This window comes from Lynx canadensis, chromosome B2 (assembly GCF_007474595.2).
Source record: "Lynx canadensis isolate LIC74 chromosome B2, mLynCan4.pri.v2, whole genome shotgun sequence".
Taxonomy (NCBI): Eukaryota; Metazoa; Chordata; class Mammalia; order Carnivora; family Felidae; genus Lynx; species Lynx canadensis.
This window is the reverse complement of record NC_044307.1, coordinates 100,621,543-100,646,481: the sequence shown is the minus strand read 5'-3', so window position 1 is coordinate 100,646,481 and position 24,939 is coordinate 100,621,543. Positions and strand designations below refer to the sequence as shown.

At 39.4% G+C, this 24,939-nt stretch overlaps 1 protein-coding gene across 3 annotated transcripts in view; it reads right to left on the bottom strand.

Moving 5' to 3' along the window:
• Positions 1–15,844: 15,844 nt before the first annotated feature.
• RPF2 (ribosome production factor 2 homolog) overlaps positions 15,845–24,939 on the bottom strand; it is a 33,736-nt gene continuing 24,641 nt past the window's right edge. For all 3 annotated transcript variants that reach the window (XM_030316164.1, XM_030316166.1, XM_030316165.1), the window contains 3 exons: positions 22,672–22,774; positions 16,818–16,962; positions 15,845–16,040 (listed from right to left, as the gene is read on the bottom strand). In XM_030316164.1, coding sequence (XP_030172024.1) covers positions 15,861–16,040; positions 16,818–16,962; positions 22,672–22,774 — 428 coding nt within the window. In that variant the 3' untranslated portion in view covers positions 15,845–15,860. The remainder of the gene's footprint in view (positions 16,041–16,817; positions 16,963–22,671; positions 22,775–24,939) is intronic.

Genomic DNA, 24,939 nt, shown 5'->3' with positions numbered 1-24,939 from the left:
CCCCCACACAATAGACATTTCTCTAAGGAAGATATACAAATAGCCAATATGTGCATGAAAAGATGCTTAACATCACTGGTCATCAGGGAAATGCTAATCGGAACAACAATGAAAAGCAAATCTGCCTGAAAACAGCATATGACAACCTGTTATTTACTGACAAAGAAGTATCCCTTTTAGTTGGCAGATGAAATAAAAGGCATCCAGAAAACACACAATGAAACAGCATTTCACATCTGTTAGGATGGCTATAACAAAAAAGTAAGACAACAAGTGTTGGTGAGAAGGTGGGAAATTGAAACCCTGGTACATTGCTGGTGAGAATGTAAAATAAAATAGTACAATGGCTGTCGCAATAGTGTGGAGATGTCTCAAAAAGTTAAACAGAGAATTAACCACACGATCAAGGATTCATTTGTCCCACTCCTAGTTATATACTCAGAAGAATTAAAAACAGGTATTCAAACAAATACACGTACATGAGTATTCATAGCCACGTTGTTCCCAATAGCTGAGTGGTGAAAACAATTCAAATGTTCATCAACAGATGAATAGATAAATAAAATGGGGTAAATCCATACAATGGAATATTATTTGGCAATAAACATTAATGAAGTGCTGATACATTGCACAGAATGGATGAACTTCAAAAACATTATGCTAGGGCCCCTGTGCAAGGATGGCATACAAATTCATGAAGCATTCCATATTTTTACAAAACTAAGTTCAAGGGGTGCCTGGGGGACTCAGTCAGTTGAACATCCAACTTCAGCCCAGGTTATGATCTCACAGTTCGTGGGTTCAAGCCCCTCAGTGGGCTCTGTGCTGACAGCTCAGAGCCTGGAGCCTGCTTTGGATTCTTATCTCACTCTCTCTCTGTGTCTTCCCTGCTTTGACTCTGTCTCTATCTCTCAAACCTAAATAAATGTTAAAAAAAAAATTAAAGAAAAACAACTAAGTTAAAAATGGATGGAAGACCTAAATGTAAGACAGAAAATGATCAAAATCCTAAGGAAAACACAGGCAGCAACCTCTTTGACCTCAGCCGCAGCAACTTCTTACTAGATTTGTCTCAGGAGGCAAAGGAAATAAAAGCAAAAATGAACTACGAGACCTCATCAAGATAAAAATCATCTGCACAGTGAAGGAAACAACAAATCTAAAAGGCAACCGATGGAATGGGAGAAGACATCTGCAAATGACATATCAGATAATGGGTTAGTATCCAAAATCTATAAAGAACTTACTAAACTCAACACCCAAAAAACAAACAATCCAATGATGAAATGGGCAGAAGACCTGAATAGACACTTTTCCAAAGAAGACATCCAGATGGCTAACAGACACATGAAAAGATGCTCAACATCACTCACCAAAAGAGAAATACAAATCAAAACACAATGAGATACCACCTCACACCTGTCAGAATGACTAAAATTAACAACACAGGAAACAACAGATGTTGGCAAGGATGCGGATAAAGGGGAACCGCACTGCACTGTCAGTGGGAATGCAACTGGTGTAGCCACTCTGGAAAACAGTATGGAGTTTCCTCAAAAAATTAAAACTAGAACTACCCTATGATCCAGGAATTGCACTACCAGGTATTTATCCAAAGGATACAAAAATGCTGATTTGAAGGGGCACATGCACCCCAATGTTTATAGCAGCACTATCAACAATAGCCAAATTATGGAAAGAGCCCAAATGTCCGTTGACTGATGAATGGATAAAAAAAATGTGGTGTGTGTGTGTGTGTGTGTGTGTGTGTGTGTGTGTGTGTGATGGAATACTACTCGGCAATCAAAAAGTATGAAATCTTGCGGTGCCTGGGTGGCTCAGTTGCTTAAGTGTCCAACTTCAGCTCAGGTCATGATCTCACAGCTCATGAGTTAGAGCCCTGCGTCAGGCTCAGTGCTGACAGCGCAGAGCCTCGAGCCTGCTTCGAATTCTGTGTCCCCCTCTCTCTCTGCCCCTCCCCTCCTCATGCTCTGTCTCTCAAAAATAAATAAACATCAAAAAAATTTTTTTGAAAAAAGTATGAATTCTTGCCATTTGTAACAACGTGGATGGAACTAGAGTGCATTATGCTAAGCGAAATAAGTCAGGCAGAGAAAGACAAATATGTTATTTCACTCATGTGGAATTTAAGAACCACAACAGATAAACATATGGGAAGGGAAGGAAAAATAAGATAAAATCAAAGGAGGCAAACCATTAGAGACTCTTAAATACAGAGAATGGACTGGAGTTTGCTGGAAGGGAGAGGGGTGGGGGGATGGGTGAGGTGAGTGGTGGGTATTAGGAAGGGCACTTGTTGGGATGAGCACTGGGTGTTGTGTGTAAGTGATGAATCACTGGGTTCTACTCCTGGAACCAACACTACACTGTATGTTGACCAACTTGAATTTAAATTAAAAACAAACAAACGGACATGCTAAGTGAAAGAGGCAGTCACAAAGGATCACATTGTATCACTCTGTTATATGAAATATCAGCTTAGGCAAATTCACAGAAAGCAAATTGATGAGTAGTTGTCTTGAACTGGCGAAGGAGAAACCGAAGGATGGTGGCTCAGGGGAGGTGCTTTCTTTTGGGATAATAAAAACGTTATAAAATTGATTGTAGTTATAGTTACACAACTCTGTGAATATTCTAAAAGCCATTGAATGATACATTTTAAATGTGTGAATTGTATGGTATATGAGTTAGATCTCAATAAAGCTACTTAAAAAATTAACAGTAATACTTAAAAAACAACAACAAAGCAAACTACTTCCTTGGGGGAAATGCTAATACTATTCCTGGTACTGAGGTCAAAGAGATGTTTCTTCTACAGATGTTTATAAAGAGGATCCTGTGAAATGTAGTAAGACAGTCCCATGGACATCCTTCAATAAATGCAGCAACAACTGAAATGAAGATATTCGTAGAATACTCTTTAACACAGGTTAGGGCACCAAAGTAAATGCAACCCACCTCTGGCTTCATCAAAGAATGCACTCTGGACTCTAGGGAAATGGACAGACTGCACATCTTACAGAACTTCCGTAACTGTTTCTCTCAGCCTATTTCTTTTTCTTTCCTCCTCCTCTTATTTACAAATATAAAGCATGCTTGTTGAGGGAAGGAAATGAAAATCACCCATAATCTCATCACCTAGAAATGATCACTGTTAGCATTCTGATCCTTGAAGTTGGAGATAAGTAGTATTGGAAAAAAGTTGTTGAGGGGTGCCTGGGTGGCTCAGTCGGTTAAGCATCCGACTTCGGCTCAGGCCATGATATTGTGGTTCACGAGTTCAAGCCCCACGTCCAGCTCTGTGCTGACAGCTCAGAGCCTGGAGCCTGCTTCAGATTCTGTATCTCCCTCTCTCTGCCTTTCCCCTGCTCATGCTCTGTCTCTGTCTCTTTCAAAAATAAATAAACATTAAAAGAAAAAGTACAGAAAAAAGTTGTTGAAAGGAAATCCACTTAAAACAAGAATCAATATTACATAGTGAATAGTGTTTGGGGTAGGGAGGAGAAGGTTTGATTTGGATTCTACCTGGAAAAATAAAACTAAAATTTATGAAAATGTACACAATTTATATTGTTTTTGCAAGTGTGAGTGAATCAAACTTTTAAGAAATGTGTGACTTTATGACTATATTTGTTTAATAGCCTGGTTGATAGCCTTCATTTCATTGTTTGACCTTTGCAGTACAATTTCATAAACAATGTTGTTTTTACAAATATATTTGAGAATTATGTCCATTTTCCAAGGGCCTGGCTTATCTTTGTTAAATACAGAGTGACAGTGAGTTCAAGATTACACTCACTGGTATATCCATACAATGGAATATTATTCAGCCATAAAGAGGAGTAAAGTATTGGGGCACATGGGTGGCTCAGTCAGTTAGGTGCCCGACTCTTGATTTCAGCTCAGGTCTTTTTTTTTTTTTAATGTTTTTTTTTTTTTTTAATGTTTATTTATTTTTGAGAGAGAGAGAGAGACAGACAGAACATGAGCAGGGGAGGGGCAGAGAGAGAGAGGGAGACACCGAATCTGAAGCAGGTTCCAGGCTCTGAGCTTTTAGCACAGACCCCGATGCGGGACTCAAACTCACAAACCCGCAAGATCATGACCTAAGCTGAAGTCAGACATTTAACTGATCGAGCCACCCATGCTACCCTAATGTTTTTTCATTTATTTTCAGGGAGAGAGAAAGCCGAAGTGGGGGAGGGACAGAGAGAGAAAGAAGCCTAGAGAAAATGCCAAGCAGGCTCTGTGCTGTCAGCACATGAACCATGAGATCATGACCTGAGCCAAAACCAAGAGTCAGACATTTAACTGACTGATCCACCCAAGCAGCCCTCGGCTCAGGTCTTGATCTCACGGTGGTGAGTTCAACCCCCCACGCTGGGTTCTGTGCAGGCTGTGAAACCTACTTGGGGAAAAAAAAAAAAGAAGTACTGACACATGCTACAACACGGATGAACCTTGAAAACATTATGCTAAGTGAAAGACCAAACACCAAAGACCACATACTGTATCACTCCACATATGTGAAATTTCCCAAATAAGCAAATCCATAGAGACAGGAGTAGATTAGTCCAAGAAATAGAGAATGAGCAGTGACTGTTGATGAGTACGGGATTTCTTCTTGGGTAATTCAATTGTTCTGGAACCAGATGGTGGTGATAGTTTCACAACTCTGTGAATATACTAAAACCATCAAATTGTATACCTTGAAAGGGTGAATTTTATGGTATATGAATGACATCTCAATAAAGATTATACTCCCTGATAAGTTCATGGAGAACAGCCATTCTCTGCCACTAGTAAATGATCTTTCTGTACAAATTGAGGACCCTGAGGATGACCAGGGCTAGAAAGTAGCCCTTATCACATTCTCTGGAGGTGACAAGGAGCCACAGACCATAGCTTGAGGAGCCCCGCTTGGGGAGTTGTATCTTACTCCTAACCATTATGCACCCCTCCCATCCAGAGAAACTACCAATAAGTTTCTCTGGCAAAAGACTCTAAATATACTGTTCTTTTATATAAGAAATTGAGAATTAATGATCTACTTCATTGAATTAAAATTCCACAAAGTAATATAGTCCTAAAATTATGCCTGCACTCTTTCCTGACGATTCCAGAAGCATACAGGCAAGGACTGAAGGAGATCACGGAAGAATGAAAGCAGCGGTTTCTTGACAGGGCTATTTTCCCCTTTTCCTTCTCTCTCTCTCCTCCTCTTCCATTTCCTCCTCCTCCTCTCCCTTCTTCTGTTCCTTTATTGTTCTTAAGTTTGCACAATAATAATTATATAACTTTGTCCTCTAATACATTTTCCAATTATATAATTACATCTTTTGTCTGGGTTAAAACCTCGGTAGATATCATTAGAAATCATTATTTTTACTTTTATTTATTTTTTTAAAAGTTTATTTCTTATTTTGAGAATGAGAGAGAGTGAGGGAGGGGCAGAGAGACAGGGAGAGAGAGGCCCAAACAGGCTTCTCAATGTCAACACAGAGCCCCACACAGGGCTCAACTTTGAACTGTGAGATCATGACCTGAGCCAAAATCAAGAGTTGGATGCTCAACTGACTGAACCACCCAGGTGAACACTTTTTAATGGACAGATATATTATTACTTTTAATGGACAGATATAGGGACACCTGGGTGGCTCAGTCGGTTAAGTGTCTGACTTTGGCTCAGGTCATGAACTTGCGGTTTGTGAGTTCGAGCCCCATGTTAGGCTCTGTGCTGACAGCTCAGAGCCTGGAGCCTGCTTTGGATTCTGTGTTGCCTTCTCTCTCTGCCCCTCCCCAACTTGTGCTCTGTCTCTCTCCATCTCTCAAAAATAAATCAACGTTAAAAAAGTTAAAAATAAATGGACAGATGTAGTTAAATGCTAAAGAATCCCCCTCATGTTTATTATTAACATGTGCTCACACTTCCTATACACCAACCACAGAAGATGTCATTTGACTGAAGGAAGACAACACATCCTTCCTTTCCCAGGCTTTCAGGGCACACTTGAATGTTTTCTAACGGTCTATTGTTAAACCCAGACTTAGTAAGAAAAAGAAATATTTCTTCTATCAGTGGCCTTACGAAGTGGTGCAAATTACTGCAGTTGGTTTATAAGCTAGATTTTTATTTGCTCTATAATTCACGTTGAGGGACCAAAGTCACAAGTTCAGTTTCAGGTCCTTCTAGTCGTAGTTGTTATTCACATTAGTAGGAAATGTGGTTTTTAAAAAAGAAAAAACCTGAGGCGCCTGGATGGCTTAGTTGGTTAAGTGTCTGACTTCAGCTCAGGTTATGATCTCGTGGTCAGTGAGTTTGAGCCCCACATCGGGCTCTGTGCAGACAGCTCAGAGCCTGGAGCCTGCTTTGGATTCTGTGTCTCCCTCTCTGTCTGCCCCTTCCCCACTTATGCTGTCTCTCTCAGTCTCTCAAAAATTCAAAATAAACTTCAAAAAATTTTTAAAAAATAAAACAGAAAAAAGAGAGAAAGCAAAACCTCAATAGCAACAAAAAAGAACTTAGAACTTGGTCATTTTCCTATCCCTGCATGTCCCACTATTAAAAGGTTGGACTAAACCAAAACTTGTCTCCATCTAACTTCCAAACTCGGAGGTCATATTTATGACTCTGACATTTCCCAGAACAAGTGTAATCCCTTTTATTCCTGATTACTTTTCAGGTACCTGGAGATAACTATTACACCCCTAATTCATCCATCTTTCATTTCACAAACACTTTGCACCAGCAGTTCCCAGTTCCTGGAATGCGCACCCCCAAATCTCCATACACTGCTTCCTTCTCAACTCAGAACTCAGTTCAACTCCTGTGTCACCTTTACAGAGAGATCTTTCCTTGTCATTCAAGTTAAAGTAGACCCTTCTTAGTCACTCTTCACCTATTTTGCATTATTGTCCTTTTATCACTTGCCATTTTCTAAACTTATCCTATTTGTTCATGTGTTTTACTGCCTCCTTCCCTCAACTAGAATGTGAGCTTCATGGCATCTGGGAGCCTCTCTGTCATTCATTCAGTTTCTAATGGAACTGTATGTGCAAAATAACCCAACCATTCCACTCCTAGGTATTTAACCAAAAGAAATGAAAACATCTATCAACAGAAACTTGTAACATCTGTGTTCATAGCAGCTTTTTTCATAATACCCCAAACTGGAAACCCACATGTTCCCAAACAGATGAACGAGAAGCAAATCAGGTGGTACATCCATACAAGGGAATGCTACTCAACAATGAACTACTGATAGATGCAGCAAGATGTGTGAACCTCAAAATCTTCATGCTGAGTTAAAGAAGCCAGTCACAGGAGATGTCCTTTTCTATTCCATTTACTATATGCAATTCTAGAAAATCTTCATTAATCTGTAGTGACAGGAAGCAGATCACTGATTGCCTGGCCTTGGGATAAAGGGATAATGGACTACAAAGAAGGGTGAAAAATCTTTCTGGGGTAATGAAAATGTTCCCGTCTTTAACGTGCCAGTGCTTTTGTGGATATATACAAACGTCAAAACTCACCAAATTATATACTTTAAATGGATGCACTTTATTATACAGGGGTGCCTGGGTGGCTCAGTTGGTTGAGTGTCTGACTCCTGGTTTCAGCTCAGGTCATGATCTCATGGTTCATGGGTTCAAGTCCTGCATCAGGCCCTGCACTGACAGCATGGAACCTGCTTGGAATTCTCTCTCTCTCCCTCTCTGCCCCTCAAAATAAATTTTAAAAAATAAATGGATGTACCCTTTTATACATAAATTATATTCCAACGAAGCTGATAAAAACAAATTTTGTTCAGTGAATGCCTTTTTCCCCTGGGAAATTATTTCGGCCTCATCTGGCAAGGTTTGGAGATTCTCATTGCCCTCATCATCATCTTCTGAACACACTCCAGGTAGCTCAAGTTCCTCCAAAGGTGGTCCCCAGAACTGGAACCAATACTGTAGATGTGGCTTGGGCAAATTAGAGACACTGGGTCTCTGTTACCTCTACCTTTTTACTATATATTCATATCAGCCAGTGCTATTTTCAGACTTGCTTTTCTATCTCATGTATACTATTTCAGTCAGCCTGAATGTTCTACTTCTGTCAATGCAACTTACATTTTTGTGGAACTTTCTGGAAGTCTACTTAACACTGATGACTGACAAGGGGTTTGTTTCCTGGGTTGTTTCTCAACTATAGAACCACATCTCCCTTATGTTTTTTCATTTATTTTTTTTTCATTTTTTTAACGTTTATTTATTTTTGAGACAGAGAGAGACAGAGCATGAATGGGGGGAGGGTCAGAGAGAGAGGGAGACACAGAATCTGAAACAGGCTCCAGGCTCTGAGCGGTCAGCACAGAGCCTGATGCGGGGCTCAAACTCACGGGCCACGAGATCACGACCTGAGCCGAAGTCGGACGCTTAATCGACTGAGCCACCCAGGCGCCCCTCATTTATTTTTTTTTTAACTTAAGTAATCTCTATGCCCAACATGGGATTGGAACTCATGACCCCAAGATCAGGAGTTGATGGGGACCCTGGATGGCTCAGTCAGTTAAGCGTCCAACTTCCACTCAGATCATGATCTCGCAGTTCATGAGTTCTAGCCCCACATCAGGTGGGCTCTGCACTTAGGATTCTTTCTCTCTTTGCCCCTCCCTTGCTGGCACAGGCCGTCTCTCAAAAACAAATAAATAAAACATTTTTAAAAGTTTAAAAAAAAGTTGCATGCTCTACCAACCAAGCCAGCCAGGCACCCCTATCCTAACTATATTTATATTTTCCCCCCTTGGTATGGAATTTCTCACTTATCTTACTAAATTTCTCCTTTTGGCTTCAGTCAAAATATATTTTTTAGCCAATATATTTTCTAGCCCAAGATACGTTACAATTATGTCATCTAATATTCTCCTTGCTTTATGTCATCCACAAATTTAGTAAGTGTGTCACTTTGTCATCATTCAAGTGGAAAGTAAAACTGTTTAGGAGACAAAGGCCAAGGACAGAGCCCTGTGGCTTGCCAATAAAGATTTCCTTTGCAGATGCCACAGATTTATTCATCATTCATCAATATTTTTTGTGTGCAGTAGCCCTTCAAATTGCTATGAAGCAGCCTAAATGTGTTAGTTATATCACATTTCACCATTTGATTCACAAGAATACTTGGAGAAATTTAAATGTTTTGTTGAGGATCCACTAGACTAGAAATTAGAAGACAGCTTTCTCTTTGGTAATTAGAAAAATGACTTGGTTTTTCTTTTTTATAATTAGGGAAAAAAATCAAACCTGTATTTTAAGAAAAATGCTTTTTAAATTCTAACTATATATAATGAAGGCAGCTGCAAAATAATCATACTTGGTAAATGTGGAGTGAATGATTACTCCCCTATCTACCATGCAAGGTCAGTTGACCCTTGAACATCACAGTTCTGAACTGCTCGGGTCCACTTATGCATGGCTTGCTTTTTTTTTTATTTTTTTAACGTTTATTCATCTTTGAGAGACAGAGTGAGACAGAGCATGAGCAGGGAAGGGGTAGAGAGAGGGAGACACAGAATCTGAAGCAGGCTCCTGGCTCCCAGCTGTCAGCACAGAGCTTGATGTGGGGCTCAAACTCACAAACTGAGATCATGACCTGAGCCAAAGTCGGACGCTCAACCAACTGAGCCACCCAGGCACCCCACACATGGATTTTTCTTTTTATAAACACAGGACAGTGTTATAAATGTATTTTCTCTTATGATTTTCTTAATAATGTTTTCTTTTTCCCACTTTATTATAAGAACATGGCATTTAATACATATAACATACAAAATATGTGTTAATTGACTGTTACCAGTAAGCCTTCTGGTCAACAGTAGCTATCAGTAGGTAAGGTTTGGGGAGCTCAAATGTTAGACATGGATTTCTTACTGCACAGGAGGGGGATTCCCCTAACCCCTGTGTTGTTCAAGAGTCAACTCTTTTCCAAAAATAAAGGGGATTGGGCCCCAGGGTGGCTCAGTCGGTTGAGCTTCTGACTTCAGCTCAGGTCATAATCTTGCATTTGGTGACTTTGAGCCCCACATTGGACTCGTTGCTGTCAGTGCAGATCCCGCTTCAAGATCCTCTGTCTCCCTCTCTCTGCCCCTCCCCTGCTTGCACTCTCAAAAGTAAACATTTTTTAAAAAGGTTGGGGGGAACGGTTGACACTCTTAGTCCCCATGGAACCCAGCCTGGCTCCCAGCATTGACTATCTCCATTTCTGCATAAGAGCTCACAAGCCACCTACATGATTCTTTCCCAAATGTTACCAAGGCCAGTTCTAGAAGATAACTACCTCTACCCAACGCCACAACTCCCCACAATTCCTCTGAGATTAACTGATTGTCCCTGTCTGGAATTGAGATTCCAAATCATTTCAATCAGCCAAGAGCTTTCCATACCATGCTTAACCCCCCTTGATGTCACAAGGATTACTCTCTGGAACTCTGCCTCTCAACCATGATGGCTTTACTCCTCTCATATTCAAGCATGGAAATAACGTAAGAATTCTGTCAGCTAGTATCCTACCACCTGCCTTATTAGGCACTTAAAAATTCTTTCATACTACCACCACAACAAAACAAAACCTCATTTGTTTCCTTTGTATTTCTGGGGAAAATGCTGGGAACTAACCACTCCAACATTACTCTTAGAAAACCATACTACTAAATGGTGCTGCCCATCATTTTATGCTCTCTTTAATTGGATCCTTTTCCTTTTCATTTTTTAAAGTTTATTTATTTTGGGAGCAAGAGAGAGAACGAGCAGGGAAGGGGCAGAGAGAGGAGAGTGAGAATACCAAGCAGGCTCTGCATTGTCAGCACAGAGTCCAACACAGGGCTCAAACTCACAAACCATAAGGTTGTGACCTGAACAGAAATCAAGAGTCAGATGCTTGACTGAGGCACCCAGGCACCCCAGATTCCTGACCTTTTAAATCTCAGCTGAGCTCTCAGCATCAGGAGTCAGTTTCTTTTAATGCCACAACTTTCCCCGAACCCCACACTGCACTGCCTCCCTCCCACGTATTCCAGTCAGAATTCTTTTAAGGAGCTCCCATGCCGTTTGGGCTTTATTGATTTTTCAAGATTCCATCTAATCCTTCCCTAAGGTCCCCTTATATGGAGAAAGGTGCTGGGGGTAAAACTCAAAACACATTTGTGACCTGGGCTGGCTTTAAGTGATGAGCTAAATGGATGGAAATGGGGCCTAATGGGGACAATGAATTCTCATGCTCTTTCCTCCAGGGTCATAAACCTGAAAGCTGCCTCTGAGAGGCTGAACCAGACATGCTGTCACAAGTTGTCATCTAAAGTGAGGTCTGTTAGGTCCCCTTGCCATCTGCTCTGTCAGAGGACTCTGGGGAACTAGCTAAGGGACTGAGGTAGTAAATTTCTCAAGTTGATGAATGTGAATCTTCCAATCTATTTCAAATGCACCTACTAGTTTGCACTTTGCTTCCAAGAACCCCTGCACTCACTTCCAGCATTCTGAGACGGACAGAGGGGTTACCTGAACAAGGCCTGGCTTCAAGCCCCTTACCCTGATCAGGCATCCAGACGTGGTGCCTCTGCAGCTGAGTGGGAGGGTGTGCCTCCCAGAGCCAACACCCGCCACTCTGCTTCTTGGTGAGCCCTCAGAACCCTGGCTTTCAGCTTGAAGAACCAATCCAAACCCAGTCAGGTTCAGGGGCTTTCATCTTTGCTTGGCAAAAATGTTAACTGCTGAGTTCTACAAGCTTTGTCATTTCCCCATGATCTGCCATCTTTCATACAAGCCCCAACCCTGCTCAGCAGGAGCTTGCGGTGCCAGCCATTTCTCCCGTATTTGGAACCCATTTTCTGATGCCCTAGAGTGGGTGTGAAGGTGGAGGTGGGGGGGAAAGGGATTTGGGGAGGGAGGAGGGAAAGTTGTTTAAAAGAACAAAAATAGACTTAAAATGCATATGTTATCTAAAAAGAAAGGCTTACCTTATATATTCCCCTTATTTTAAAACTCTTTCCCAAAGAGCTTTCAAATGGAAAAAGTGCAAATGGCTCCAATTCAACCTAAGCACAGTTAAATCCTAACATGGGCCACTCTGGGTGATACAGGAAACATAGTGACAGTTTTGCTATTTTTAAACTTGAACTCAAGTTGTTGGTTTAAGAGAAAAACAATATACATTTAAAACCAAGTTGACTTTGTCACAGCTAGTATAAACTTCAAGCCAGTGAGCCCATTTTACCTCCTGGTCCATAGTAACTTATCTCAATGAATGTGTAGAATATTATTCATATATATTTCATTATATACATAATGAAATTGTGTAAAACATTATTCAATTGTGTAGAAGATATGGTAGGATATATTTGCCTTTAATGCGGCTTGGGGATATTTTGACCATGTTGACGATCTATTAAAAATACTGTTGATATAACGAAGACCCTGTATATTTATTTACAGGTGCTGAATTTTATGATGGACAAAGCACCAATAACTGAAATTCAGTTTATTATTATTTTTAGGAATTTTTAATGTTTATTTTTCAGAGAGACAGAGAGCAAGCAGGGGAGGGGCAGAGGGAGAGACACACGCGCAATCCAAAGCAGGCGCAATCCAAAGCAGGCTCCATCCAGGCTCTGAGCCATCAGCACAGAGCCTGACACAGAGCTCGATCCATGAACCACATGATCATGACCTGAGCCTAAGTCTGACATTCAACTGAACGAGCCACCCAGGTGCCCCTGAAATTCGGTTTAAAAACAAGCCTTTCCTTGGTCAAATGTTAGCAATAGTTTTAACTTCTTCCATTATAAATAAAGCTTTTCTCCCAGCCCCACCTGGGGGTTGGGGGGACATGAAATTGCTAACAGTATAAATGAAAGGAAAGAGATCAGAAGAAGCTAGGTAATCAGATAACTGAAAACTGACTTGGGGTGAATTCTTTTCTTCCTTTCCTGAGTAATAACATCTCTACTTTGGATTATGTTCAATACCAAGAAAACAAATAGTAGCATTTAGGTTATAAAAAGGAACCAAATTTCATGAAATTATATATAGCTTGGTATCAGTATTAACAACCTAGAAAAAAGAAGAATTTGGTATTAAAAAAAAAAATTCTTCATCTACCAAAATCCAAAGTGTTAAGTATAACTTGGTTAAGTAAAAACAAAGTAAGACAGTTTACCACCTCTCCAATTTATGTATGCTGTGTCCTAAGTTCAAGGACAAGTGGAAATTAAAACGTACTTTCCACAGAAATGGTGATATAAATGGTGGATCAAGGGTTCCAGATGGCTCCACAACTACGACAAAGATTCCTAAAAAAAAAAAAAGAGAAAAAAAGGCTTCCAACTACATTTCAGTAATACTATATACTTCTCTTACTGAACAGGATGCAAATACTTACTAGACACTCTATAATCTGAGATAAAAATTACATAAGAGAGGCACCTGGATGGCTAAGTCATTAAGCATCCAACTCTGGCTCAGGTCATGATCTTGCGGTCCATGGGTTCAAGCCCCGCATTGGGATCTGTGCTGACAGCTCAGAGCCTGGAGCCTGCTTCATATTCTGTGACTCCCCCTCTCTCTCTGTCCTTTCCCTGCTCATACTCTCTCTCAAAAATAAAACATTAAAAAAAAAATTACATAGGAAACAAAAGGATGAATTACCAAATCTCAAAAATTTTTAAAACACTCCAAGATAATGACCCACATACCAAAAATGTGGCCATCTGTACATTAAAATCAGTTGAATTGCTGGAATAGAGGTCAACGTATGACAAGATCCTTCCTGTAGGTGGCTAATGTGACCCATTGCTTTGCTGCATCACTATTTCCCAAAGTGTTAGCTGGAAGTCTGGGGTCAGGCACTGGGGAAGAACTCTGCATTCACTATTTCTGATGCCCCTTTCATGACTCCCCTTCTCCCCACCTATTATCCATTTACTTATAGATGGCTGGATATGAATTATTTTAACTTTTTCTCCCCATTCAGACATAAAATATAAAATGTAAACATCTGCTTCAGATCTAAAACTCTATGGTCTTTGGTTAAATGTATAATCAAGCAATAAGTGTAAATGAATAATAACAGCTCCTTTCTTATGAGAGGTATTAGCCATCTGGAAAGGGAAGGGGAGAGGGAAGGCCAAGGAATAGGTTTACAAGGGAAAATATATGGAAGGTAAAACCGAGGCTCTAGCTTTGGCTTAGGTATCAGCAAACTCCCATAAATGTACACACAGGCCCCTGACATGGAATCAAAAACAAAACATTTCCACTTCCTAGAACAATCATAGTTTATAAAGGTTTGTGTTTTTACAACATGGTAGGTTTGCACTTGCATGAAGGAGCTTCTTTACCAGGAACCTAAATTCGACATTTAAGGAAAACAAGTATGCAACACTAGGAGGAGGAAGTGGACAGTTTCTTCCCATTTCCTAGGCACAAGGCCCATCTTGAAGAAAATTTCAAAACAAGCTGTTTGGCTTTGGCTTATTCCCACTTGCTGTGCAAACACCCAGGGCCTTTATGTGACCTTTAGCTCCCAGGGCTACTCAGTACCTAAAGTGCCCTCTGTCTCAAAACTTACCCATTCTCTCCTCTCTCACTTCTAGCCCTACTAACTCTGCCTTTCTTTCACAGGAGTGGGGATAGGGCTTAGTGGCAGAATCTCTTCAGATAACCAATAGTACAACCTAAAATTAGTATTATACTGTATGTATGTAAATGAACTGGAATTTAAATAAAAACTTGAAACAAAAAAACCCAATAGTATGGTAATATGTCAATGATCAGGTACCGGACATGCTCTTAGAGAAATGTTTTAAGACGCAAAGTTAAAGATCTCAAATGAATCTCAAACAGGCAAAATAAAATAACAGAAAGGTAAAAAAACAAAAGTCAGACTATAGGTCTGTGCTGGAAGATGGGGTTCACTTTCCAGGTAGTTCATACTGAGTGTGTATACAGTTCCTTTGGGCCAATTCTACTTTCCATGGCTTCCTCCCTTTATTGAAAGCTTAATCCAGAAATTCTTTAAAATACCAATCATTGTTCTGGAGATCCCTCCTCACCTACCAATCCAATGAGACAGGAGACTTTGCAGGAGGGGGGGGGGGGGGGGTGGGTAGAAGGCAAAGGGAATACCATAACATTGAAAGAAAATGACCCACCAGGATAAGTCTCAAGTAAGAGGCTTGGGATGCTTGGGTGGCTAGGTTGGTTGCGCATCTGATTCTTATTTCAGTTTGGGTCGTGATCTCGCAGTTCATGGGTTTGAGCACCACATGGGGTTCTGTGTTGGCAGTGCAGGGCCTGCTTGGGATTGTTCTTCCCGCCCTTTATGCCCCTCCCCCACGCACATGCTTTCTGTCTCCCTCTCAAAAACAAATGAACATTAAAAAAAATATTTAAAAGGGGGCAGCTGGGTGGCTCAGTTGGTTGAGCATCTGACTCTTGATTTCGGCTCAGGTCATGATCTCACGGTTTGTGGGTTGGAGCCCTGCATCAGGCTCCGCACTGACAGTGCACAGCCTGCTTGGAATTCTCTCTCTCTTCCTCTCTCTCTCTGCCCCTTCTCCACTTGTGCTCTTTCAAAATAAATTTTAAAAAATTAAAAAAATATATATATATAAAGAGGAGGCTTACTTTCAACCTAATTCCTAATATTTTTAAGTTTAGGTAAATTTATATATAGTTTAGGTAAATTACCATGTTATAAAAATATACAATAAAATCTTGTAAGAAACTCTGAAATGACTGATGCTTGATAACTCTATTAGGTAAACAGACTACAATAACACTGCAGTTATTGGCTAGTTCCATCAATTTTTTTTAATTCTCTTTGATTTTTTCTCCTGGTCTTCTGTTATCCTTTCTGCAGGTCGCTTCTTCAACCCCTTCATTTTCCTGGTTTGTAGTTTGCTTAGGTCTTGCTTCTGCATATGAATCCTTCCGTAAGTTGTGCCAAAAGTGTCATGGGAGACATTTTTCTTCTTCTTTGGCTATGAAACAAGAATATACATATATATATACATATATACATATATATATAGGTAATGGTCTCTACTACCATAAACTGGTAAAAATCTAGTGCACAACAAAGGTCTTACTAACAATTTCCATTCGTGAGCTCCTACTCAATAATATAGTCTATAAGCCTACAGACTTTTCTTCCCAAACTTAAGTACATACAAATCACTTAAGGATCTTGTTAAAATGCATATTATAATTCAAAAGGCCTAGGGATCTGAGACTCAGCATTTCTAACAACTCCCAGGTAAACTGTCAGACAACATTTGAAAAGCAATACTATAGACTACACTCACCATTGTCATCCAGTGAGAGAATTTCCTGTGTTTAGCTTAAGGAATTGTGACTATGTAGTCAATCTTTATTGGCATTCCAGAGAAGCCATTTCTACTTGTTTTTCAAAACCATCCAAAAGTCAAACACATTTTAAACAATATGAGTTACACATCCTGTGCTCTAAATCCTCCATCTCCACAACGCCTCACACAATTCTTTCTTGCTGAAAACTGGCAGTCTTGGCTACCAGAAAGCTCTCAGCCATAGTTGATGCATGGTTTCTACAGCTCTTTTATTATCCTTTATGGTTGGCTTATGTGCTTCTTCCTCCTTTTCTTTGTTCTGAGAGTCTAATTTTATCTATTTTATCGATCTCTTTCTGTATGTTCTTTAATGTACTATGCTGCTAATCTTTTTTGGAAAGAAGAGTGGAATATACAAATAAATATGGCACCAATCTGCAAGTTATAAACCTTGAGGGCTTTTGGCATTTTCATAGATAATCTGTAAAGATCATCTGACGCCAGATGTGTCCTCCTCAGAACCAGATCCAATGAGGGCCCCATCTCTTCCAATTCAATCCTTGGTGTTTTACAACCAGACTTCTTCAACAGCAACCTTTGTGAAATAGAAAAAAAAAAAAAAGAAAGAAAGAAAAATGTTGCTTTGACTTTGATGGAATCCTTATCCCCTCAAATATTTTTGTTCAAGAGAACTACAGTTCCATAAAATGACACCGTCTTTAGGAGGCTAAACTTCTTTTTTAAAATGTTTTTATTTATTTTTAAGACAGAGAGAGACAGAGCATGAGCAGGGGAGGGGCAGAGAGAGAGGGAGACACAGAATCGGAAGCAAGCTCCAGGGTCTGAACTGTCAGCACAGAACCCGATGCGGGGTTCAAACCCACGGAGTGTGAGACCATGACCTGAGCCAAAGTCAGATGCCCAACCAACTGAGACACTCAGGTGCCTCTAGGAGCCTAAACTTCTTAAATGCTTTACACATTTAGGCCAAGTACATTCTTTGGCTTGCTGGTTTTTAAAAATCAAACACAAAAGTATACAATACTGTTGAGAAACAGCAAGTGAGACAGACAACTGTTTTAAGAAATGGGATCCTTTGATTTGACTTCTTCATCTTACTTACAGATTTACATAATTATAAAAACATTTTCAGTTGGCCCTTTGAAATGTTATGCTTACATGATTAACAATTCTTATTTCTTTAATGTTTATTTTTGAGACAGAGAGAGAGACAGGGCATGAGCGGGGGAGAGGCTGAGAGAGATGGAGACACAGAATCCAAAGCAGGCTCCAGGCTCTGAGCTGTCAGCACACAGCCTGATGTGGGGCTCGAACCCACAAACTGTGAGATCATGATCTGAGCTAAAGTCAGATGCTCAACCAAATGAGCCACCCAGGTGCCCCAACAATTCTTATTTCTTTAAAGATCCATTCAGAATCCACTTTTGTCCATAGTACAGACATTTACTGATCTCCATAGACTGGAATGAATTTTAAAAGCTTAATATAACAAAACCACAACTTTCTAGATAACATATGTCCAAACAGCTATGGATGTGGAAACAGATAAGGAATGTGGAAACCGGAGGGAGACTAACAAACTCTTTTTGTGAGTCACAGAACAGTCAAGAACAGCTCAAAGACCCGGCGATTATTTGAGCTGACTCAATTTGTTATAGTGGCCAGATCTCCACATGGACTAAAAGAATTGAATGAAAAAAATATTTATAAAAGGTCAAACTTTTCACACCAAAGGTGGAATGAGAGAGAGACAACAAATGACATGAGAGAAGAGAAAGAACGTAAGAGTAGAGCACAGTAAGGAATACCCAAGAGCAAGAAAACACCAGGAAGCAGAAGTGAATGTGCATAATAAGCTCATTAACAGCCCTTTGGGCCCTAAACACGTCACATGCAGACAGTCCACCCATGGGAGGTACATCCACTAGCTGCAAGAAGAGTCATAATTATAGATATGCTGTATCAGATAGTTATTTATACCCAATTGAACAAGACAAAAAGAAAACAAAACGAACACCAGCCTAGGATATGTCAAAAGCAGAAGTGTTAAAAAAAGAAAAAAAAAAAAAAAGCTCCAATAACAGTACAAGGTAACATGAATATTTTATGGGACTTGAAGGGAGCAAGCAGAGAGAAAAAAGCCAAAACAGGAGCCTTCAGGCCACTCTCTGCATACTGGTTCCAGTAGAAGAGAGTTGAGAGAATGCCTGCCTCAGGCCCACTGTGGGGAAAATACTTTTAGAAACTAAATGGTGATATCAGGGCATCTTCCATAAAAGCTAATTCAAAGCATATGGTAGCAGTGACCATTTAACTCAGTTCTAACACACATACTTCTGCTTTTGCATCCACACTTTCAGTACCTCCAATAAAGGATATTTAAAGCTGAACTCCCATCAAAATATCTTGATTAATGTCTTGTGTTCAGCAGACTATTTAAGACATCAGGGACATTGTATATATAAAAATGTCAAACTAAAAATGTTTCTACCACTTAAAATGCTGATTTTCAGCTAAATGGAAGAGTTGTAGATCTAGAACAGCTCCTGGCATGCCTGACGGATTCACGTTACCCAAGTACCTTTTAATTTATGAAAGTGTCCTCCTAACAGAGTAACCTTTTGAGTGGTGTATATAATTATTTTCTACATAACTACATGTATATAACTACATGTGTTGCCATTTACCAAAGAATTAAGTTACAGTGCCATACTGTCTGTATAGATGATCTTATCTGAATTACTTCACTGAGCAGGTTTACTGGCACATCAAACAGACAGAAATAGAAGAAAACTTTCTCCTGATATCAGTTTTCTACATATGGTTGCTGGTGATAGACCTTTAATCCTTTCTCTGTTAAACTTTTTATTTTTTAATATTTTTTATAGTTTGTTTTGAGAGAGAGGGCATGAGAGAGAGAGAATCTCAAGCAGGCTCCACGCAGCATGGAGCCCAATGTGGGGCTTGAACTCATAAACCACGAGATCAGGACGTGAGCTGAAGTCAGACACTTATTTGACTGAGCCACCCTGGTGTCCCAACTTGATTAAACTTTTAACAATGAAATCCAGAATCTAAAATGATTGAGGAAATGTATTAATAGAGAATTTATAAATGATTTTTATAATCACACTAAGCAAAAAGAAGAGACTGACACTGACCTGTTAAAAACACAATTGAAACCCTTTTCCTTCACCCCCATTCTATTATTCATCTCACACTTTTTTAATTTTTTTAAAGATAGACATTTCAATTCTAGGCCATCATGTCTCCAGCCAAGTACCTATGCCAAGAAGTGTTATACCAATATGCCTATTAATCTCCATCTCAGATCCTAACCTCAAGATTTGTTTTGTTTTGGCTCCCTGTAATCAAAAGTGATATTCAATTCCGCAAGGTTATATACTATAAGACACAAAGACAACCCAGCTCCTTTGCTTTCAGATGGGCTCAAGCTATAAGATATGTTGATGGGTAATTTCTGTATATTTTAAAATACTGTTTGCCTATTTCTTGAGAAAGACTGCCATTACCACTTTTGTTCAAGTTTAATTTCTTTACTTTTCTCCCTTCCATATCCCTCTCTTCTGCTGATATTGTTTTCTTGCCTATAATGTTGTTTGCTTTTTAAGGTATGCTAATACTTCGTTTTGCATGTTTCTCCCCATAAAACCTTACAAATGCCATCGTAAAGGCAAATGTGGCAGTTACTAAAAATTTTTATATTCAGAACTTTAACTTTCTAAGTGAATAAAATTCTCCAAGGAATACAAATGATCACTCACATATGAGGAATTAATTACTATACAATATACAGGAAGAGGCCAGTTAACAATATGATTTATTCCCCCAAAAGGTCAGATCAAAGGTTATATTAACACAATTTCATGTTTACACTTCCTTTCATTCAAGAAACTCTAAGCCATTTTATAAAATTAACCTTATTAATCTTCGCAAGTAATGTGTGGTAATGTTAACTATTACCTTGTACCAACTGTTCCAGGTAAAAGCAAAGGCAGGACACAGAAGTGTAGCTCGTAAGAATGCTTAAGGAACCACACGAAGTCAGGCACACTTCTCTGGCATATTCCCACCTCTACCTGCAACTCTTTCCCCCTTATAAAGGAATTACTGTTGATCACAGAGGGGCTGCAGAATTACCAAAATAGCATCGCTACATTTTGCAAAGGAAAAACGGAGGCCCGGAGAAGTGCTCTGCCTAAGTCATGTGGCTAATACCTGGCCTTGAGTCAAGTCACTAGGCTCAGAGGTGATGTTCATTCCTCAGACCACTTCTTTCTTCCTCTCCCAAGTGGGGCACAGCCCCTGCAGGCTAAACTAATCTAGTGATTTTTTTTCTCCACTAGCATCTTGCTCTCAATCACACAATACTTTTTTTTTTTTAAAGATCTTATTTTTAAGCAATCTCTACACCCAACATGGGACTCGAACTCACAACTCCGAGATCAAGAGCTGTATGCTCCACTGACTCAGCCAGGCAGGCACCCACAGTCTATTTTCTATTTTAAATCAACAGCTAACAGGTATTACAGGGCCTATACAAAATACCTGGGGTTAAAAGTTTACTCTAGGGTCTCTGATCTGAAAAATTCAAACCTTTTTTTTTTTTTTTCCACTAAGGGATGGAAATGGTTATGCCATGCTAACCTAACAGTGATTCCAGTTAATTCTTCTTAAAGTAAGTGGATGGGTAGATATGTGTAGTTACACTGCTAATTTATCCATGTTTCGAAGTCTGATTTACTAATTTTCTGACCATTTTATTATCTCTGCATTTCTTTCTTTACAAATTAATCTTTCTTTTCACTAAATATAAGTTCTGATATAAGTGAATACTTTCTTTGAAACTATTTACAATGAAAGAGTTTTAGATTACTGCTACCCATTTTTCATCCTCAAAGATTTTTATCTTTATATTTTTAGCTCCTTTATGTCCCTAGGGCCTGCTTAACACAAGTTTCCAAAAAGATTCTTTTTATTTAGTGATTTTTCATCTTTCTTGTTCTATAAATTGGAGCCATCTACTTTATAATATATTCTTCATAGCCCCAAAGTAAGTTGGGAAATTCCAACACATTTAAGGGGCTTTCAATCTCAACCAGCTAAAAATGATTATAAAATCCCTAACTACATCTTGCAATCATGTGGATATTTTACTGCATTTTCCCTATTATTATTATCTAAACAAAAGGAAAATAGAAAAACAGAAATGATGACACCAAACATATAGTGAGAAGAATGGAGTTATATCTGACTCAATACAATTGAGACAAAGATGTAAATTATTAACAAAAAAGGTGAATATTTACTTTCATTGGGACGTTCATTGATAGAAGCTAGTCAACCAGGTATTTCATCATGAAGGAAAAAAAACAAAATAAGGGGTGCCTGGCTGGCTCATCAGTAGAGCATATGACTCTTGCTTTCAGGGTCATGAGTTCAAGCCCCACGTTGTGGGTACAGTTTACTTTAAAAAAAAAAAAAAAAAAAATTAAACCATGGATGAAATGCTGAAGTCCCCAAGTGGCTGCACGTATAGCACAAATGCACACAAGTCACTGTCAACACTGAACTGTCAGTGGCTCTCAGGCTGCACTTTCATACCATAGCTCAAAAATGGGCATCGGTCTTTCATGTACAAAGGAAGGCAGCTTGTGGAAGTCAATATATTCTCTAGGCAAGTGTGGGCTTGATCAGCCAGGGCCAACACTTTGTTATAAATAAGAAAAAAAAATCATGCTTATCTCAAAAGGCACAATTGTAGCATGTCATTAAGCTTTTTAATGAAAATAAAATCAGAGCGTTAGGATTCATATTTATATTGTGGTAGGGGTAGAAGGGCTAGGCTGAAGAGGGTAAAAGAGCCACTGAATGTGCTCGTTCCATTCAGACTCCAGTTTTTAGGCTCAGAAGACTCAGAGTTTTGAGATTTGCTTTGGCTGGTCTAAGACTTGTGACTCGGTGTTCTAAATCCAGTCAAGAAAAAGAAGGAGATATTGCACAATGAATTAGTGTTCTAAGCTCGGAGGACTGCAGCACCAGATGCTGTGGGGCCCTGGAAAAGCAGGGTTTCAGAGGCAGACGTGAGCAGGGGGATGACACATCTGAGGATCAGCACAGAGCTGCTGTGCCTGCCACTGCTTGTCTGCCAACTCTCCAGACAAACTTCGGACCAAACGCCAATTCTAAGTTCAAGCTCCATAAAAGTCACACTAAAGTGCTGTAGCCCTGGATTCAAGAGTATACTAACAAATGCACTCACTTGTAGCTTCGAAAGTAAATCTTCCCATTCAGTGCAGTGAAGTGCAGAACATACTCTAAACCAGCCAGGCGGATATTTGATACTGTGGGGCCTCTGAAGAAATCTAAAAACAAATTTTAGGTTGTTAAAAAAACAAAAGACAAAAAACTAACATGTTTTTAAATTCAGTTACAGAGAGCTGGACTGTCGATGTTCCATTTTGTGCCACTGCTCACAAAAAAAGATAAAAAGGTGGTACAAAAACTGGTCCCCGAACAATGTCTGAGACTCTCATCCCTTTACCATTTAAGCTCATGACTATTTTTCCGTGTTTAGCTCACTAAACCATGTAATTTTTCAGTTGTGAAGTTCTCCTTCTAAGCCAATGCTCAGCATAAGAGTCCATCACATTTATCATGCATGTTCACTTTCTTACAAATGTAAATCAAAGCATAAATTTTTTTATCTATGAGACAGGTAGGTTAAGATGGCAAATTCCTATAAAAACAGCTGTTCAAACTTTGACTGTTAAATCAAACTGGCCTCTGTTTTATGGTAGAAGCCAAGACACAAGAAAATTCTAACAGGAAATCTCAATTAAATGAGCAAAGATAGCAAACTAAATTGTTAAAGCCAGAAAAGAACCACTGAGATCCATGAATAGGCTGTTTCCCCACGGGTGGCACATGAAGTGATCTTGAATGATACATAGGCAGAATAATTTACTGTGTATTATTTATCTTTTTATCAGATACCATTTGCCATTCACGGCAGAGACATAAAGTTTCCTTGTAAAAAGAGGAGTCAGTGTAAAGAAACCTCTTCGGAGAACACCACCATAATACTATGTGGACTTGGCTAAAGGTATGAAGGTAGCACGAGAATGAAAGAAGTCTGAAAAACAAGTTTGGTCCCCTCATTTTACAGCCAAGAAGACTGAACCCCAAGAAGGCTAAACATAAATACACAAATAATATTTAGATAAGAAAAAGTTATACATAAAAGTTTATCCAACTTAATTAGGAAGAAATGCCCCAAGGCAAGTGATGTAGTAAACAGAAAAACTCATTGGGTCCCAATTTGTAGCCACCCAGCATTGTCCTTCTCACTTCCGATTAGCTCAGATGAGAAACATCTCCAGTGCATGGACATACACATCCTTTGTTGTTTGCTTTTTTCCTTCTCATGGTTAACTAAAAGAAAATCACTAACGTGTATAAAAGAGGAACTGTATATGCACATGTATATACCACCCTTCCCTACTCCCCCAACAAAAATCCCTCAAGGATATTTTTATAAACCAAGTATGTACTTTTTCAAAGTAATCTGATCTAAATTTGCATCATAATCAATAAACAGGGCTCCCATTATTTTGTCAAAATCTAACTCTCCTTCAGTGGCCAAGTTAATAAAGTCCCCCTCATTGTGTTGGAAGCACTACTGAAGTCAATCTTTCTGGGGAACAAGATATGTACATTTCAGTTTCCCTGAAGCAGCTTTTGTTTTTTTTTTAATTTTTTTTTAAATTTTTTTTTATATGTATGAAATTTATTGACAAATTGGTTTCCATACAACACCCTGAAGCAGCTTTTGTAATGTAAATCATACAGCAGGAATATGTGTTTCTTCCATAAGCTTTTAAGAATGCAAAGGAAAAAAATGATGGTAGAAATTTTTTTTTTTTTTTTTTTTAATGCTTATTTTTGAGAGAGAGAAACAGAGCGTGAGCAAGGGAGGGGCAAAGAAAGAGGGAGACACAGAATCCGAAGCAGGCTCCAGGCCCTGAGAGCTGTCAGCACAGAGTTTGATGTGGGGCTCGAAACCATGAAGCACAGGGGCGCCTGGGTGGCTCAGTCGGTTGAGCGTCCGACTTCGCTCAGGTCACGATCTCACGGTCCGTGAGTTCGAGCCCCGCATCAGGCTCTGTGCCGACAGCTCAGAGCCTGGAGCCTGCTTCAGATTCTGTGTCTCCCTCTCTCTCTGGCCCTTCCCCCATTCATGCTCTGTCTCTCTCTGTCTCAAAAATAAATAAATGTTAAAAAAAAAAAAAAATTTAAAAAAAAAAAAAAAAAAAAAAAGAAACCATGAAGCACAAGATCATGACCTGAGCTGAAGTTGGATGTTTAAGTGACTGAGTCACCCAGAGGCCCTGAAGTAGAAAGTTTTAAAATCACTGGCCCTTTCCTCACACCATACACAAAAATTAACTCATGATCATAACTAAATGCAAAACCTAAAACTCTTAAGATTTCAACAAGAAAATACTAGAAAAAGTCTTTGTGATGCTGC